Source organism: Paralichthys olivaceus, chromosome 8 (genome assembly GCF_024713975.1).
Source record: "Paralichthys olivaceus isolate ysfri-2021 chromosome 8, ASM2471397v2, whole genome shotgun sequence".
Classification (NCBI taxonomy): Eukaryota; Metazoa; Chordata; class Actinopteri; order Pleuronectiformes; family Paralichthyidae; genus Paralichthys; species Paralichthys olivaceus.
In genome coordinates this window covers 21217963-21238368 of record NC_091100.1, presented here as the reverse complement: position 1 = coordinate 21238368, position 20406 = coordinate 21217963, and the positions used below count along the sequence as shown (strand labels likewise).

Here is a 20406-nt window from a genome sequence, read left to right as displayed (position 1 = left end):
TACATTTACATAATGCATCCCCTAGCCCCTTACCCTAAACTTAACCATCAAAACTAAATGCCTCATCCTAACCCTTACCCTAACCATAGCCTGAACCTAATTCTAACCCTAAAACAAAGTCTTAACCTAGAACCAGCTCTTTGACAGTGGGTCCTCACTCTAGGTTGTAGGCTCAAAATGGTCCTCACAAAGATATCTGTACAAGTACACACACACACTCAAGCAAATCACTGAGTTCCACAGGTCTCTGAGTGAGTGGATTACGAGTCGTAAACCGATGGGTATAAATGTGAAATAAACGTGGCAGCTCACCAGGCAACACTTTGACTGTTACAGGCTGTGATAGCGAGGGAAGGAGTATCTGACACTCAAGCCAAAGGCAAGGGGAATACTTAAACATGCTCAAAACCTCTGTTAGTACATCATAAGTGCTGTCTAAGAGCATCGCACTCATTACTGTCAGCAGAGCTGCATATCTTTAATTCATCGCTGTGGCGGCAGAAAGGAAAAGGGTAGTTTAATTAGAGCCCAAATGTACTGTCAACACTGGGGATGTTTTTACATGGGGTGGGTATCCAAAATGAAGTGAAAAGCCCAAATCAAAAGTTAACTACCGAGAACTGTGCATCAGTGCAGAGCAGACTGTATCTGAACGGAGAAGGGTTTTAAATATTCAAAGATGGCTCTGACATTTGTTGGGTATTGGTTTTTCACATTGCATTTATTTCTCAGTGCAGTGTTTCTGTGCTGGTGTCCTTTTTGGTCATCTCTGGCCACACGCGTATGTATTTACACACACACACACTAGATGACGCACAGAGCAATCAAACATTGTGTGCTGCTGAAAGTGGGTTATCCAGTGGGACAAGCTGACTTAAGGCATCATGCCTCGCAGAAGATATCTGAAGGAGCCACAAAGACAAAGTGAACTCAGACAGGGAAATAGTGTGGGGTCATTTGGGAGAGGCTTTTTGCTGGACTGGTACCACATGTTTCTGTTTCAGTTAGTGTTTGCTTTGGACTGAAAAACACCCAGTTTGATTGTGACTCTATCATCTGTTTCCATTTCTAATGTAAGAATCCCGCGGTCAGTCGATCTGTAGTTCCTTACTGGCAGCAGCAGCCAGAAGAAGCTGTTGGAAACAGTTCACTGAATAACAACACACAGGTGTAGGCACACAAACACTGGTATCTGGCACGCAGCTTGTCCCATGTTCTCAGCTATTTGGGCGTGTAGCGTGAAAAAGGACACATAATTGGTTTATAGTTGGTTTATCACCAATGTATTTTTAGTTCCTATTTCTCCACAAGCAATCTACAAAAGACTGAAGGGGGGGGGGGATATGGTGGAAGGAAACAGAGAGAAATGGAGGTTAATAAAAGGAGGAGGGAGAATGCAAGAAGGAATGGGTCACAGAGATGGAGTTTGGCATGTGTCCAGGTTTGGTGGTGTGTGTGCGTGTGTGTGTGTTTGGAGGAGCAGTAATGTTTCCGCCCTCAGGCACCAGAGTGGGTAGACGGAGCAGAACGAGCCCTCTGGACGGCTGCTGGGGCGCCTGACAGACCCCTGCTTATTTAGGAGAGCAACCTCAGGAATCTTCAGCAAAGCGCTGAGCCAAATTTTCCACCACCAGGTAGACAGGGCAAATGTTGCAGGGCATAAAAAATTCAATGTGTTGGATGTTGTGTGATTTGAAGCATCGCTTCATGTTGGTAAAGAAGATGAGAAAAGTGTTGACAGTGAAGCTGATTCATGAGTGTTCCTTTAGTGAAGCTCAGGATGAAAAGGATACAAAACTAAAATAACAACAATCAGTCGTGACCCTCAATGGATAGTCGGTGTATATGGATAGAAAGAAAACGTAGCATATATTGGATTCTTAATTAAGACTCTTAAGACTTAAATTTAGGACACACAGTTTGATGAACTTTCACGTCTGGTCGCTCTCAGAAAGATGATAGGCACGTGAAACTAGCCCTACTCTTTAGACAGGTAAACAAAATCCACCTACCAGCTCCTCTGATGCTCATAAAAGCCATATTCAGACATTAACTCTGAAGGATTGGGTCCAGACATTTTGTTTATATGAAGAACGCAGCAGGAGTTAGTTTGGTTCAGATACGTTCCAGCAACAGGAAAAAGTCTGGAACATTCTGGACATTATGAAAAAATTCCACTGAGGAGCTGAGGGAGGCAGCGGAGGGGAGCACAAGTTTGACACATCATGATTGAAATCTAAACAAATCATATTGTACACTCTTACATTCATGTGAATTTGGCCTCTTTCCTCAGGGGCATGTTACTAAAACTGAATGTTTAAATAATAGCTGGTATGATGAAACGTAGGCAGATTCATACTAGAAAGTAAAAAAAAAGTATATATATATAACTTTGTATAAAGTAACATTACATAAAAACCACACGTTGGTATTGGGTTTTTTTTCCGGTCAGAGCATCAACCTCTCAAAATGTGCACGTCGCTGCCTCTTCAGAGAACATTTTACTTATACGTCAGTTCTTACAGAACTTCTTTTCAGACGCAAAGAATATTTGGAAAAATGTCACGACAGTATACCTGACAACACCAGATATTAACTTCAGTTACCACAGTTACTGTGTCTTAGTAAATGGACTAAAGACTCAGTGTGTGTTGGAGAATAACTGCAATTTGATGCAATTTGAACAGGTGATACGACTGGGTTGAACTTGTCTTCCTTTACGTCCTCAGATAAACTGCAGCATCTGCAAGTCAATATCTGATCCCCATCATGGCAGCAATATTCATAGAATCCCTTCCTGTTTGGTAATTTGTCTTCAAAGTAAAAGCACAATATTTACTTTGTTGTTACCTGCGAAATAGCCAACATGTAATGTATGAAAAAAAATCACCAATGAAAAGAATCATTCAAACGTATATATTATTACACGTGAACAGTAATAAAGAAGTAATAAAGAAGATTCTGTTTCATTTTGTGAAAAACATTGACAGTAAAGTTGAGGCAAACAACAGCATCATGGAAACACAACAGCTTCATTGCAGATAAACGCAAAGTTCGCCTTTTTTTTCACGATTGAACTGACAGCTTTACTTTGAGAAGAGTTTTCATCACTACAGCTTCTTCACATATGAAGTGATTCAATCTGTTCTCTTTTAAGTTAGCATACTGTACTTGTGTATGTGTGATGTTTTTTTTTTTTGACAAATTCAATCACGACCCCTTGATAACGTGCGCCTGATGTATTACCAAGGCTGTACACAACAACATTACATTACATTAATACTACTGTATGACAGCTGGCCCGCTCTGTCCTCCTCCTTTCCCCCAAACACAAAAGGCATCACATCTGTCACCTTTATGCTCCAGTCAACCTCATATTGATAGGGAGGGACACGTGGTAAATGTCACATACACACATGCATGCACACACACAAAAGGCAGGAGGGAGGGAGGTTGTCGATAGCTGTCCGAAACGACGGAGTATTTTTGCTGATGCGCTGACTTCAGGAATCGCGGCTTCACTTTTGCTGAGATAAAGGATTTGTGGAAGTTAAATCTTATCATAGTCTATTATATGTGCACGTTCATTCATGCAATGCTACATAAAAAGTAACAGGGAGGTCTGTCTTCATGGACTACTGGCTGTTGGACGGTGATTTTACTGAAAATTACCTTTTCGTTGGAAGATGGAGTATACATATTGGGGCGCATGCACACACACTTACACACACAAACATGCACGCACACATGCACAGACACCCACACACACACTCATTGTCAATGGAACAAAAGTGCATTTGTGTTGTATAAATGTTGAACACATTTCCTCTTTTGTCAGGCTGAAGAAAGAGGCTCTCTCTCTCTCTCTCTATCTCTCACACACACACACACACACACACACACACACACAGAGCCATAATGTCCATTAACAAGATTTGACCCTTCGTGTGGATACAACCTTTTTCCACATCACAAAATGAGCCACCGAGCGCAGCTAAAGCCTAAAAATGTTTTTAACATAAGTTTGTGTGTGTGTGTGTGTGTGTGTGTCTCTGTGTGTGTAAAAAAAGTAATTTCACAGAAATTGACTGCATTATTCTGTACTTGTTTTCTTCTTAAATCAAGTTTAAATGTCATAAAAATTGAGTCAATGACTTTTATTAAAAATGTTGACCATGAAATAAAAGATGTAATCCATAAATTAATATGAGGAAATAATAAAAAAAAATTACAGTGTCAATCAATTGCTTAATCGTCTTGAATGTGAAATTCTATTGAATCAATGTAAATTACTGTGTGTGTGTTTTAATAAACTATCACTTTTTATCCCCCCCCCCCCCCGGTTTGACTGACAAACAATAACCAGGTACACAGGACAGATGCTTGTTTTGTGAATGTACAAGCTGTTACAAGACTCCTCTCACACAAAACACACACAACGGCTTGAATGTCGACTGCTGAGCTGTTTGATCAAAACATGAAAAAAAGGAAAAGTTCAAAATACATTTGAGGTCATCCACATAAAACACATGTCACAAATGACACATCAGAGTCATTACGCTACATTTTGAAAGGTATAAAAATAGTTATGTCACTTTCTGCTGACTCTGTTTGCCCCGCTCCACACACTGAACACCTCCTTTTTATCGCTCGCTGTCAGGACTCAGCTTCAGTGTTTGTAGAATGCCAGTAAAAAGAATACACTGTTTCCTCCTCCACTACTTTCTCCGTCCTCTCTCTCGGTGTGAGAGTGATTCACCTGGGTCAGACTCCTGCTATTTCATCTCTGGACGGACAGGTCATTCACATCCTACACACACTCGACTACACAGGATCAAAGAGATTCTGAACTTGTACAAACATATTTTCACAGCTTGTGGTAGAATAGGAATGTTTGTGTCTGTGGCAGAAAATGTATGAGGGGTTCAAGTTTGTGAACTTTGAAAAAAGCTTTTTGTTTACACAAACTTTACAAAGACTTGTGGCGGAAGAAGCGTTTGAGAAAGTTTGTTGTCAAGGAAAGTGTTATTACATCTGATAAAGAGGACAAGGGGACTCTGACCCTTGTATGTGCTTTACTGAGTGCATTTCTAGTTTAAACTGCATTGACTTTATTATAGAAAAGAAGTGGTTTGTATAATATCAATATCAGAAGCAATAGACTTTATATATATATATATTTATAGCTGATCTAATCAGAAGACTGAAAATAGTTAAACATAGAGTTATAACTTTACTTTTTCAGTCTGCAATGCAATTTAACGGAGCTTATGAAACTCCATATTGCAATATAGACAAAAATAATTCCACCTCAGATTAAATGAGTTGGCCTCATCTTTATTAATAGCATGATTTTCACATTTATATCTGTTTTTTACTTACTATGACATAAAATAATAGTGCACTCATGTTTGAGAGAAGACAAACAGCCAAACATAAAATGCACAGCTTTTTATTCATCTTGTTGTCCTAGAGTACAGTCAGTGTGACATGTGGAAATATGTATGAATGTGTGTGTATTTATATATATATATATATGTGTGTGTGTGTGTGTGTGTGTATAAGTACATACATATGCACACATCTTCATTCACATTTTTTTTCCATCTTCCTGTCATTATTGCTGTTTTTCATTTTCATTTCATCACATTTTCTTCAAGCAGTCTCTGTGTTTTTCCAACAGGCCTTGTGATTTGATATGGCACAAAAACAGCGAAAATCATTTTTAAATAAGAGAGTGCAAGCAAGTGGAAGAAAAAAGAAAAGAATGCACTTTTTTATGTAAGACAACGCATTAACGGGAACAACACGGCTCTGGAGATGGATGGTGGAAATGAGGCACGAAGCTCTGAAGCAGAACAAGAAAAAGAGAGAGAGGTGCATTAATATATTTATGAAGAGAAAAGGTGGAGAAGACAAAGTACCTTTGCTTTGTTATAATGAAACTTAGTTTGAGAAGAGGAGACATATAATCCGTGCCAACGTTATTAATTGGTATAATGTCTTATAAAGTCTGATTTTTCACATGAACAATCCTGCAGGACTCAGGCTCTTACAGGATAAGAATTATCAGCCGTCTTTTCTAGTTTTGAGGTTTGTGGTTTGTTCTGTACACTGAGAAAATTAATGCTGAGGAAAATACTCTTCATATAGTTTGTCAGAAACTGTGCGCTGACATTGTTTTTGCTTGAAAATAATGTCCTCTAGATAGAAGTTACAAGTTATAAAAAATATCATTGTCATGCTTGTTAAGATGGTGGAGCTTCGATGAATACTTAGTCCAAAAACAAGAAACCATGCAGTATAAAAATAAGTGTTCCAGCAACAAAGGTCCACTGTTGCAAACACAGCTCGTGCAGCCAACTGCATTGATTCAGCTGGTTACGTTCTCAGTCAAAGTTCCTAGGAGAGATGCTTACTCAGCGGTTTCCTTTTCAGTCCCATAGAAATCCTAGAAATCGCCAAACCTACGGAAAGAAAGCCACAGTTTGTTTACATGAGGGAGGACATACTGAATATATACTGTCGCATTTTCATACAAATATAGTTGGTCTGCTTTTCTAAAACACAGTTCATTTAAACTATTTGACCTAAACAAGTGGTTACCTCAGCCAGGGAGGTTATGTCTTCAACCCCTGTCCATTAACTTGTTTGTTGGTTTATTGGTTTGTTTGGTTGTTTATGAGAAAATGTGCCCAGAAACAACAGAATGGATTTCAATGAAACTTGATGGTCATTTTCTCTTACATCATCATAAGGTGTTTTGAGACATTATCAGTGTTTTCCCAGGGAATACTTCATGGATCTTAAAGAAAGGAATCAGGCACTATGAGTGTGTGACATTTGGTGCAGCTTGATTGAATTTAAAGGGACTGATGGGTTGCTGGAGGTCCAGCTCTAGATGCCACTCTCGTTACAGTACATGCAGGAATATTAAGTTTAAAGTTTCAGCAGTGTGTTTGAAATGAAGAGAAAAGTTAAAGGAGATTAAAATACTATAGTAATTATCTTGATCAGTTCTTCCTGATTCCTGTTCTCATAATTGTTTTGTTTAGCTTCCAGTCAGTGGATCTTTAGCCTTAGAACACAGTGTAAAGACCTTGTTTTGAGTCGAATATGAATGTCGGGGCTTGGGGACACTTTGAGGACGCCACACGAGCAATATGAAGGCATGTTGTGTTTTTTCTGTTGTTTTATTATGTGTGAAGAAGGACTCACCATTGACTTCAATTGTATTGGATTCTGCTCTAACAAAGTTTACTTCTGAGACTCCAGAAGTGTTTGTGGACTCAAACACTTCACCCACCCCTCCATCGGCATAGTGGTGAGTAGATAATGAGTGAACTATCCCTTTAACAAAGACCGTGACTTTCATACACAATGGAGACACTCTAATGAATGTGCACAGTTCATTTGCAGTCCTACATATTTAAAGAAGAGTCTTTGTCAGGCTATTAGTTGTGCTGCATGTAACAGTGCGCTTTAGTGTGTGAACTCACTCGGTGTCATCAGCAGTGGGAGTGTTATAGCTCTGGAACAGCGGCTGCATGAAGAGTCCAAGTGTTCCCACCACACACACCAAGATGAAGATCCACAGGAACAGACGGTCTATCACCATGGCCACGTACTTCCAGTCCTCAATGATCTGAAAGCAAACCGACAAGTTGAATTATTTTAGGAGAAGATTAAGCTAAGTCTATAAAGTATGTGTGAGGAGGTAAATGATCAGATCAAAGAGCGTGCATTTTGAAAGAGTTCCTAAAGTTTCGGTGTGTAAGAGGAAGTGTTTCATTAACTGCTGTTGTGGCGACGAAGCTTCTGGGAAACCAAGTGTGTATGAGGTTATATATGCAGTGCAGCCGGCTGATACTGAGAGAAGCTTGATGAAAAACCTGCCACCAGCAATTACAGCCGCAAAACTTGTTTGTAATATTTATTAGATGTGGGAGTCCAGGGGCCAACAGTTCTAGGGTGAGGGTTAGTGCTGCCTTCAAATACTTTGTGTTCATATGTGGGTACATGTATGTGCAGGGTTTTCTGAGGATATCTGATGTTTTCAGGAGAAGTGAGATGATTGACAGGTGACATGTTCAATGGCTCCTCGTGCCCTTATCATTCCCCCCTGTTGCATCTTTGTCGTCAACCATCTCGGTAATCTACCTTAGTGCGTCTTATCTTCCTCCTATATTCTTTATTTCCTATTTTTAATTCTTTGACACTGTCTATTCCTGCTCTTTTTTTATCCTCTCACCCCTTCATCATCGTCCTCTGTCTTCATATGTTCAGAGATGTATCTCACTCCATCCACTGCTTCCTCCAGATCTGCATCCCACTGACCAGCCAAAGGCCTCTGCAAGTCTGAAAAACCTCCACCACCATCTGGGATGTCACCCACCCCCCAGCAAAACCTGTGGGCCATTTCCTCATTCACGTAGATAGAGTCACTGTCTGTTGGGATCCCGCCGAGCCTGATGTTGGAGTACTGCTTCTTCTCCGTGAAGCTCTGGGAACAGCTTTTCCTGGCGGTACTTCGGTTGGCGTACTTCTGACGGAGTTTGTTCCGGATGTTGGAAGAGCCTGGGCGCCTCATGAAGAGGAAGGTGGGCAGTTGGATTAAGAAGAGGCGTTTGACCCACTCGGGCATGTGGTGGGTGGAGGGGGAGCGGTGGTGCACGTTGAGGACGCAGACGGTGCTAACGGTAGAGAAAGTGACCAGCACCATGGTGAACATCAAGTATTTACCTAGAAGAGGGGGACAGGTATAGGAGAAAATGAACAAATACATAAATACAAATGATGGTAGCTCAATTCAGTTTACTTCAATTAAAATGATAAAGCACCAATTAAACATGCATTTTAGAAACGTTATTCCTATAATAAGATCAAGGTGGCAGAAGCAGAGCTGCCTGCATAATCATGTGAATGGGAACATTATTAAAGTCAAAAAGACAAATGCAGAGCACCAGAGTGGTGAGTTTGATATGACGGAGTTGTTTTGCTGTAAAAAATGTGCTTTGTGGAGATAGCAAGTAAAAATGGAGGAAATACTGAGTTTGCCAAAAGCCTGCCACAAATAAAGCCCTGCACGGGTACAGTAAACAACGACCTTGGCCTTGACCTACTTGAGAAACGATCCATTTATCATGTCGTATATTTTGCAGTAACACTCGCAGTCTGTATATGCAGTAGAAAGACTTATTCCAGTATTTTCATGTATTCATGCACCTGACAATGAATTTAACAAGGAAATATGTAAAAATGTCAACAAAATAGCATGGATATATTTTAAGAAGTATAGAAATCCTATTCAGAATCCCAATATTCTTCAATTATAATATTTTACATATTAAATACACACAGACAAACTTGAATATGACTGACCTATCAGTGGCACTGCTAGAGAGGTTGGTGGCACTATCTTGGATATCAGCAGCAGGAACACAGTGAGGGCCAGCAGCACTGAGATACACAGCGTCATCTTCTCGCCACAATCTGACGGCAAGTAGAAAACCAGGATGGCCAGCGACGTGATCAGCACACACGGAATGATCAGATTGATGGTATAAAACAGTGGCTTCCTCTGGATGACAAAGTCGTAGGTGATGTCCAGGTAGGTGATGTCGTTGGGGTCCTCGTTTTTGCGTGCCGGCAGCGACACGATGTCCCACTCTCCGCTGGGCGTGAAGTCGTCGCGACTGGCAAAGTCACTGGTGAGGATTAGGTCCACCTCGGTGTGGTCATAGGTCCAGGAGCGGAATTTGAGAGTGCAGTTCTGCTGGTCGAAGGGAAAGTTCTGCACCTCGATGGCACAGGCCGACTTGTAGATTGCCGGCGGGAGCCAAAAAATGTCCCCTGTGTTGGAGACTACCACGTTGCAATAGAAGGACACCTCGTAGACACCATCGGCACTGTGACAGGTAAAAGAAAGCATTGAATAGATGGAGGCATACGAGGCATAGTCAAATGACCTCAAATCTATTCACTGTCCTGCTGAGAGTTAAGAGAGAAGATCGATACCATTCTTGTGCCTTTTTAAATGAATACACAGCCACAGATGTAAGCATACACTTAGAGTCCTGTAAATACAGAGGTTTAGGCCTCCGTGGATCAGACTTGCTTTTCCAGCTAATCCTACAGATTTTAGATTATCTTACTGAATGATGCCACTAGCATCAGGTACTACTGTTGTTATGAGGGGGTGTACTTGGTCTGCAACAATGTTTAGGTAGGTGGTACGAATCAAAGTTACATGCACATGAATCCTTGGACGCAATGCTTTGCAGCAGAAGATTAACCAAACATTTACTCTTCGCCGACAGGTTTGTCTTCTTCCCAAAGAGCATCCCAATGCCATTTGATACATTGTCCAGTTCTGATTTGCAGGAGACAGGGGTCACAGCAAACTGTGATGTACTGTGTGTTCTGACAAGTTTCTATCATAGCCAGCTTTAATGTTTTCTGCAATTTGTGCTGTAGTAGTTCTTCAGTGGGACTGGACCACATGAGCCACACTTCCACACTTGTATCATTGATCCCTGGGTTCCCTTGATCCTGACGCTGGTTGTCCTTCCTTGGACCACCTACCACTAAACACCGGTCGGGTACACACAAGACCTGGAAATGCTCAGACCCAGTAATCAATCATCCATCTCAATTTGGCTCTTGTCGAAGTCTCTCCAATTCTTACACGCTCATTTTTCCTCCTTCCACACATCACCTTTATGAAGTGACGGCTCAGCTGCTGCCTCATCTATCCCACCCTGTGACAGATGCCACTGTAACAAGATAACCACTATTTTTCAGTTTAGCAATGTGCTTTCAAAATTGTTGTGGCTGATCGGTTTATTTATGAAACAGATATGAGAGTGACATCGGTCTTAACACGTAACTCTCCAGAAGAAAGCTCTCTGCTAACCACTAGCTCTGACAACTCCTTTTACGCCTGCAGTGATCAAAATGCGACGAACCCAATCACTCCCTTATTATTGGCTGAAGTGATAAAGAAACCAGATTAATCTCTAATCTCCTTCACCTCAGCGAAAGCAGAGAGAGAATGCAGAAGATTTTCCCCATAGAAAAACATGCTTATTTTAGCCCTAGATTATCTTCTTGTAAAGCCTGGTAATGTTGGAAAACCTCTTAATGTTGTGGAATTATAAGCCGTTCACACATACACTAATAGACTATAAATACAGTTATATATTTTTCATTGCACTGAATATAAAACAATATAAATTAAATACTGACAATCTGCTGTTCTCTTTGTGCGATGCCATGCATCTACTAACTTGTTGTAGAGCACTATATCAGGAAGCCAGATGAGTTTGGATGGTATTCGTAGTTTCTTGATGCCTTCATATTTTTCTGGGTCCCATCTCAGCCTGTAGTCATTCCATTCCTGCGAAGAGAGCGTTCATAAATGTCATTGCTGATAAACACACCTGCCTACTGAACACTGTGTGTGCACTCAGCAGTGACCAGGATTGCACTGTACCTGACACAGCCACAAGTTGGTCGTCATGATCTGCTCCCTCTCATTCTGCAAGAAAACATTGATCAGCTTGTCTTATGTAACGCAGAATTTCCATTACATTCTACTCAAAAATAAACATTTCTGTGTTATTACAACGTTTTCTTTATTGCCTTTATAAACAGTGGGGTGATTTCAGCAAATCTCATTAAAGGTCAAGCTCAAATATCAAAGCAAACCTTTAGGGGGTGAACACAATATTACAAACAGTTTTGGGCAAAATGAAATACCTTTCTACATAAATGCCACAGATGTAATTAACTGTTGAAGTGCAGCTTTGCACAGGATGTGTCTGATCAAAGGTTAAGCAAAACAGCAAATTTTAAGATGCAGTATTTGGAGTTATTTCAGATGTTTAACATGTCCAATGAAATGCTTCACAAGGCATCTGAATTAAGCCCAGAGGCGTGAAGAGGATGTCAGTCAAGGACCGTGTGCACTAGCATTAAGGCAAATTCATAGTTTCAACTTCAACCAGTCCCCCATGGTCCCCGTGACAAAAAAAATCCGCTAGAGAAGGCACAGACCCGCTATGTGGATGTCTGCGAGCAGCCCAACATTTGTGACCGTGCTGTACATGTTGACTCCGCATGCTCTGGTTACAACATATCCGCCAACTGGAATGGAATGTGTGATCAAGTATGCATGCTTGGAACACAAGACCAATGTGTGATCATTTTAGTATGAATGGAACTATGTGCATTTACGTGTGACCAGAACAATTTAAAACTCCTTGTGGAGTTTGGTCAACCCTTTAGACACTGATGCATAATTTATCATTGTGTAACAATAATGTGATTATAGTTCTTAATAATAATTTCATCTTTCAAGTGCTCAGTTTGAGCTACGATTGATACGGTAGCTAGCTTCTAGCTTGGCTCAGGGGCTGGAGTTGTGGTGGGGGGGACACAGAGAAGAAGGGAAATATTTCCTCTAATGTTTTATTTACATGTTTACAGTGTCTCCTATTTCAACTATGAAGGATTTGCGCTTCCCCTTCATTTTTCTATTCATGCCATTCACTTTAGGCTCTGCACTTCTGGTCTATATATTGTTTATTATGCCACCACCTTGAAAAACCTTTGCCGTCATGGGTTCAGGGAGTTTGCGGCACACCCCCTCAATAACAGGCTTCAGTTAATATTCCAAAAACACAGATAATCCAGGGATGGATAACCTTTTTATAAAAAACAAAAAATGATCTCTCCATCCATTTTCTAAATTACTTTTCCTGAGACAGAGGGGAAGCCGCAGCCTTTCCCAGCATGCATTTTGTGTCCAGCCTGGACAGGTCACATGCCAATCCAGGGCTAACTCAAAGGGAAAGGAAAACAGATTCATCCAACTGAAAGCCAGGTTTTTGCATTAGTATGACACATCATTATTATTAAGCTTGTAATTTAACACATCAAAAATGGTTTGAGTGCTTTTAAGATATTTACATGGCTGTTTTTAAGGTAGAGCCGGTTAAGTTAATGTAATGAAGCAGTTATAAAAGTTTAAGTAAAGCAATTACGTCCCTTAATTTCAGATGGAGATTCCTGATAGAGCAGAGGAGACAGCAGTGATTAGATAAAAGTTGTGTAAATGTTATTGGATGAGCTTTTCCAAATCAGACTGTCAGAATGTCTGCTGGGACAAAGGCCTGCTGGGTAGCGCAATGCCTGGATTTAAATGACGACGCCAACCATGCAAGTGTAAAACCAGCACGTAAATAATGCAGGGGCAGATCCAGGGGCAGGGCCAGGAGGGCCCGAGCCCCAGCCGAAACTGACCTCCAAGTGCCCTTGTCCTGTCATAGTCTTGTTTTTTTTAACAAACTAGTCACTAACTAACAATAAATATGACAAAGATACATTTTTTTTATTTTCTTAAGAACACAATGTGCTTAAACAAGGAAAAAATGTCTAAATATATACAATGATGTGTGCCTTTGCTAAAAGCTATAGAGCTAACAGTAAACAAGGAATGACCTAAATGTGCACTTTGCTAAATCAGGAATTGTTCATGGATGCTGGACACAAAATTGGCAGTGGTAGATCAGCCACTTGCCTTGGTTTCCTTGTGTTTAGATTTGTGTTCTGTTTGGTTGTTGTCTCTGAGTTTGCCATTTCCTGTTTTATTTTGAAATGATGCTCCTTGTGTGTCTGTAGCTTAACTTCCTGTCCTTGTCCTGTTTCCTGCCCATGTGATCGTCTGCACCTGCTCCTCATGTGTTTCACCTGTGTTCAATCATCCCTGCCTCCCTTGTCTATATAAGTCTCAGTGCTTCTGTTCCTCTTGTTTCACTCGTTCCATGTCGGTTATGTGTGCCAGAGCCTTTGCTGATGTTTTTTCTGTACATTGATTATTTGAATTTTTGGACTGTGCTTCTTTTCTGCTCGAGCTTTTGCTTGAATTAAAGACATTTTAGTTTTTCCACCTGCTCACCACAATATGAGAAAAAACACTTTCACATGCATCGACAGAAGCTTAGTTGTTGTTTCCAGGTGACAAAATAAAACAGAAAAAGTTTCCTGGCTGAACTCCCTCTGGGTTGATCTTCTGCAAAGTTGCAATTTGTGCATTGTGATCCTGCTGTAGCTCTTTAAAGAGAGCTGCAGTGTTGTGGTGTTTTCTTGGTGTGTGTCCTGAACTCGCTCCATGTGCACGTGTTTGTCTGTGTGTTTAAATACTTACTACACTGATAAGCTGCGACAGAGACACCTGAATGGAGATGGTGACCTGCTGGCTCTTATTGACCGCTGGTCTGATCAGTTTATTGTAGCGCTCGGGTCCCAACAGGTAGTTCACCAGCCGCTCCTCTGCATTCTCTGCCCTGCTGCCTTCAGGAAAAACACAAGACGTGAGGACGTGTTATATTCTGAAAGTGTACGCAGGTTATGTTTACATCGTTCAAACAGCCACATGCACCTTTTCACCTCTGTTTGAAAGAACACAAGTCAGTCAGCCAAACATAAATGCCGCAAGTGAATAATTGCCATGTGTTTGTCCAGCAGAGCACAATTTCTGGTAGAAGGGGTAATGTGTCTCCCTCTCAGTGTAACACCACATCCTGTGCGTGTGTTGCAGTTCAAAGCTTGATATCCTCTTTATCGCAGTATGTTGTCAGTCATCACAAATGATGAACAATAAACAAGTTGGCTGTAAATGAAATCAGTTTACCGACGGCCATCGAGTCTGAATCATGTGTTCTCAGCAAGTGTGTGTCTGTGTGTGTTTGTGTGAGTGCGTCTTGCAGTCTCACGCTTTACTGGAGGGTTTTAGAGCAAAAGAACAAACAAAAATCCAGTCATGCATCCATCCCTGTGAGAGGATCCCTCAAGCTTTGTGTTTCCTCAGCCCTAAATTATTGGTTATGTAAAAGCGATGGTATGAATAAGTCAGACCCACTCTCTTGGCCCCCGCAGCCATTATGTCTCTACATTGTCAAACAAACTGACAACAGCGCAGACGGCGTTAAATATCTGGACTGCATCACCCCCGCTGTGCCACATGAATTGTCTGTTTTACTATGATTAGCGAGCGGGGATGTTCTTTTTTCGGCGGCACCCTGCTGCTTCAAGTTTTCATGGCACAGTGAACGCTGTGTGGAACAGGGAGCGAGGGAACAGGGAGCGAGGGAACAGGGAACGAGGGAGGGGAATCTATTAGATCTAAATGAAAGGGGACACATGATACACTGAAGGTTAACCAGTTAGAACCTTAATCACATCTAACTTTCATCTCAGGTGGCCCCGGTGAGATGGAACAGCCTGTTGCATGAACGTGGTTGCTACTGCTTTGGATCACAGCCCACACCTTGCGGTGAAAGAATGACATGTAATGTTCTCACAATGGTAAGGTGGTCTCAGACTTTTGGACCCCACTGTTTATAAAGGCAATAAAGAAAAGACTTATGGGATGAACAAAGGGGTAAAATTATAAATAGATTTCACAGTAAATGTTTAAATTTCAGATTACTTTTGATTAAATGCAGGGAACAAAAAGATAAGAAGTAAGATAAGAAGTCCTTTATTACTCCCAAAATGGAGAAATTTGCAATAGTTCTGTTACATGACAAGGCATGGAAAGTGTGGTGAAAGTGTTATGACAAAGAAATGTACTTTGGGAAATTACAATAGAGGAATAATACAAAAAATGTACACTGATATTCATTTTACGGTCAAGGTTTCATTTTCGGTTAGCATAGCTTAGCATAACACTGATCTGAAGGGAAAGAGCTACTCTTTATAACCAGATTCTTCATGTGAAAATCTGTTTGTGAGGAACAAAATGTTACAGTTTGACCAATCACATTTAAGCAGGCTTAGGTTGCTCTGTAGTAGAGGAACCCATTGAGCAAAATGCATCGGCTATCTGCCTTTAATTTATCTGTGTTAATAGCTGTTAAGAGAGATATGCCAAAATGTTATCTGGATCTGAATCACCTGCAGAAAGTACCACTACCACGTTTGTGATTTGGTAGAAACATTCGACTCCTGTGATAAAGAAACTGGTCGGAGTGTAAACAGTGTATGGCGAACGGAGGGCAGAGTCTTGGACCAGATTTACACTGTCTACACCCAAAGACCCAAAATATTGACTAAAATACTACTAAATAAATACTACTATCTGCTTCTAAAGCCCTATGACTTACATTTTCTTTCTTATTTGTTTGACTTGTACCAAAATCAAAGTGCCAAATGACCTTTTAAGGGGGTGGGGATGGATTTTTTGTGTCTTGCTATTTCTCGGCTAGGATGAGCAACTTCCTGGAGGCTCCGATGCTCGACGCAAACTAGGTTAATTGGACAACATACTGTATATGTACAGTGGGAGGAGGCTTTGGTCTGCATTTATATATTGAGCTGTGTATGATCATTTGCAGCACAGGAGTTGTACATGTACTAGTGGACTTGTTTGTGTTCCACTCTGTCTGTATATAGATCTTTTCTAGTCTTGATGAGCACTCAAAGCACTTTACAGTAAAGGTTTGCAGCTCTTTCTCTATCATGCATCAGTCACACACTGTTGGCACAGCCGTCAGGAGCAATTTGGTGTTCGGTTTCCTGCGTATTGACACTTTGGCATGAAGAATGAAGGAACCAGAAATCGAACCACCAACATCCTAGTTTGTGGACGATCCATTCAACCTCCTGACCCACATTACGCCCAAGAAGATTTCCCATGTGTTGCATTGCAGTGCAGATTCAAGTTATTATTTCATCGGTTCCCCGTGTGGTGAAATTTATATTGATGTGCAGGCTGTACCATTCTGTGTATTCAATCTCTATGTTTTACAAGAGCTTCAGTCACAGTGATGAGGCTGTCACTGAAGAGTGGTGCTGAACATCATAGCATTGTGCAAGGCCCGTTCAAATCTCCAGGCCGTCAGGGAAACACAAACACTCACAACAACATGGTGGACGACACACAGAAGTGCTGTGCGCCTTCTTGGTGTATTACATCATTTAAATAATTCAGACTTGGATTTGTGGAGATAGTTGCCTTGATGGATGTTGCAGAATAATGCTTTACATGTCGCCTGTCATACCTGGTCTTTTTCAGTCCAGCTGGTTACATAGAGCGGATATGAAGAACAATGGCACTGATTTAGTTTTTCACCATGTCAATTTCTGGCCTTTTTTTTTTTTTTTAAGCTAAAGCCTATCAACTTCATTCAGTGAGTGCAGGATGGAAAACTCAACAATCCATGAAACACAAGGTCATGTCAGAAAAAGGAACCTCTTCTTTAGGAAAAGTGTTCCGCTTTAAACACAGATGATGGTTCTCTCTTTGCGGGAAGCATAAAATAGCCATCTATAAATTATTCAAAGAGCCCATCTGCTTTTACTTACAAGTATTTTAAGAGCACAAACACAGAAGACAGTTTTTAAAACCCTTTCCCTGAGGTAAAGGTTGTAGGGAGGAGTGTTGTGGCTGCTGAAAGAGATGTACTAGATCCACTCTCTGAGTTGAAACTAAAATTTTCCCTTTCATGATTAAAAAGTATGATGGGTTTAAATAATGATTTCACAAATTCAAGTGCGACAGCTGTAAAACAGCCACTGCGCCTTTTCCAGCAACATGAGCACTGTGATGGTTTACAGAAATAATATGGCAGAAAAATAGAAGTTCAAAATGTTGTAAGCAACCATTAACAGTGCAAAGGTCAAGTCCTTGATATTCTCTGCAGACACTTTGGAGGAGTCTGAAGAGGAGTTAAAATCCTACAAATACACAGTCTGCAACAACAGCATATAATCTAAATGTGTCCATTTCTTACAGGAGATGAGTAACTGATTAATGTTATTTTAATGGAATACTAGAGGAATAGAGTTTGTGTTCCTTTGTTACGTTTCTGGTCTGTGGAAGAGGCCTTTAGATACTGGGAGATCGAATGACCAAATTAACTAAATGAATAATGAAGCATAAACATTGAGGATTAGGCTACGTTGTTTTTGTTTAGTGGGTCATTCTGCTTGCAAAATAATACAGAAGAATATTACAAGTATACACACAATAATAATAACACAATCACTCCAATACATTATCAGTAGCTTTAGCAAGATCTGCTTCTGGCAAAGGAGGATCTTGAATACGTAGCTCAGTGTTTCATGTGAGCTGTGTATGGTTATCTACAGGACAGGGGTTGTACATGTGCACAACTGGATTATTGCTTCCAAAAGTCTTCTTCAGTACAGGACAGTGCATTCATTCATCTTCAGATAAGTTACGTCCTCTGCAGTTCACTGACACCAAAGTAACTTTGCTTCTCTACAACAGTTTATTTTGCTGTACTTATTGGTGTGTGTGTGTGTGTGTGTGTGTGTGTGTGTGTGTGTGTGTGTGTGTGTGTGTGTGTGTGTGCAGCATGGACTTTGTAAAATCTACGTGAGGATCATCTCAAAACAGTATTTTTCTTCATACCCAACTTCACAGAACACTCTTCTTTAGATGTATAAAATGAACGTGAACATAAAACCACTCACTTGTGAGGGACAGGGCGAAGAGCAGCAGAAAAGTATTGGCAGTCATCGCCTCTATTCTTCCCTGGACCAACTTGCTGCTTTGTTTCAGTCTCTGTCCTCCAGAGAACAAGTGTCCTGTGTTTTAATCCCGCCGTCCTGCTGTAACCCTTCTTTTTTACAGCCTCCTCCTCCTCCTCGGTCCGCTGGATGCCTCGCACCTGATCCGGCTGCTCGTCTGTGGCTGGAATCTTACGCAGCGCAAAAAAACTAGAAATTCACGAAGTAACTTTTTTCTAAAATAGTAAAGAAGTTACTATAGTAGGAAAACATTGTTTTGCAGAAGACAACATGCTGGTGCGTGAGCCGGGCTGCCCATGGTGCGCCTCAGCCACAAACCAGCCGCGCTGGCATCTAAACTGCGCTGTCGATCCAATGCAGACAGTCCGGACGATTGGAGCTGACTGCTGTCGATCAAAAACAAGACTTCTTCAAGACTTCTTCCTCTGCCGCTAATGAATACACTTCCAGTGCTCACCTGCGGTAAGTTCACTCTTTTCCGGTGAAGCGCAAGACGCGTTCTTGTGCGTAAAAAGAGATGAGGCGCAGCGCACAGTGCCAGGACGCAGGACACACCGATTCCTCAACTACATCCAAGGAAAGTCCACAAGGAAACCAGGAACTGTTTCTTCCATGAAACTCGCGCTGATCCGAAGAGAAGCCAGAGAGAGAAACAGCAGGAGGTAGAGGAGATGGATGAGGAAGAGGAGAAGGAGGAGGAGGAGGTGTGTTTGCTGCTTGAGCGGAAAAGATTCACGTCATGGCTATAGAGTGATGCTCAGCTGATCCGCTATAGATGACCTCTCTCTGCCACTGGTACTTTGAAAATCTTTACTGTCCACAGTGGAACAATACAGAAGAGAAAACGAGAGTGCACATCACTGTGCACATCAACCATCTACTCTGCATTTACCCTTCATCTACGCAATCATAAGAGGTTGTCATAGTATTTTTTATAGCTGTTGCATTGGTAGAAGTTATTGGGGATTCAATTAAATAAGAAAAAAACACTGAGCATGACCTTTGACCTCTGTGAATTACACCTGGAAATAGTAAGAATCTCTATCTTTCAAGATCCCCTCCAAACGCTGCCTGATATCATTTTTCCACAGCTCCTCCCTCCAGTTTGAAACCCCCAGAAAATGTTTAAATGTGATGTCAGCAGATGAATGTGAAAACAGTGTCTGACTCTGCACATGTACGGCTCCGTCATTCTGCACGGTGACGTAAGGAAACAAACTTTGAGTGGAGAGGGACTTAAAATTCATACAAAAGTCAGATTTCTTCACTGTAATGTCTGAAAAATAACTGAAGGTTTACACACATTCATTATAATTTTTTCACACTATAAATTGTATGGGATCTGTTCTTTGACACTTCTTTGACAAACCTATACTCCTACCAGGGTGTCAGTTCATCACATTATCCACCTCAGAGCCCCAATATGGAAAACTCACTCGTGGTGCATTGCCCAGTATGTGTAAAGCTTGCTTTTATACGTATGTGTGTGCACGATTTTGAGCTCACCTTCACGCTCTTGTATACTCGGTGCACGTGGCTATAGTTTGGTGGCAGTAAGAGTAGAGTCATGTCGCCACCTACTCCGCTGCTGGAGCCACAGTGGAGACAGAGGAAGACTTGGGTGTGAAAGCAGTGAAGAGGAGAAGACGTGAACAGACTGCACCTCTTTTAGACATTTCTGCTTGTCGCTCATGAATAATCCATTGAAGATTCAGGGGCTAACAGTCAGAAGAATGGATGGGGGATGGACGGGTCCTTTATTATGAATATACTGTATTTTTGTTCTTTCTTTTGAGACACATAAAGCAAATGCCAAAGATATAGTAAAAGAATATGGTGTACAAT

At 41.1% G+C, this 20406-nt stretch overlaps 1 protein-coding gene across 1 annotated transcript; it reads right to left on the bottom strand.

Annotated features, from left to right (window-relative positions):
- Positions 1-5420: 5420 nt before the first annotated feature.
- Positions 5421-19692, bottom strand: LOC109627235 (neuronal acetylcholine receptor subunit beta-2-like). The gene is made up of 9 exons (XM_069530746.1): positions 18505-19692; positions 14210-14355; positions 11495-11539; positions 11289-11398; positions 9382-9908; positions 8252-8742; positions 7500-7645; positions 6420-6467; positions 5421-5848 (listed from the first exon to the last, which is right to left on the bottom strand). Exons 1-8 carry the CDS (start codon positions 18548-18550, stop codon positions 6452-6454), a joined length of 1527 nt encoding a protein of 508 aa, XP_069386847.1. The 5' UTR covers positions 18551-19692; the 3' UTR covers positions 5421-5848; positions 6420-6451.
- Between the last annotated feature and the right edge of the window lie 714 nt (positions 19693-20406).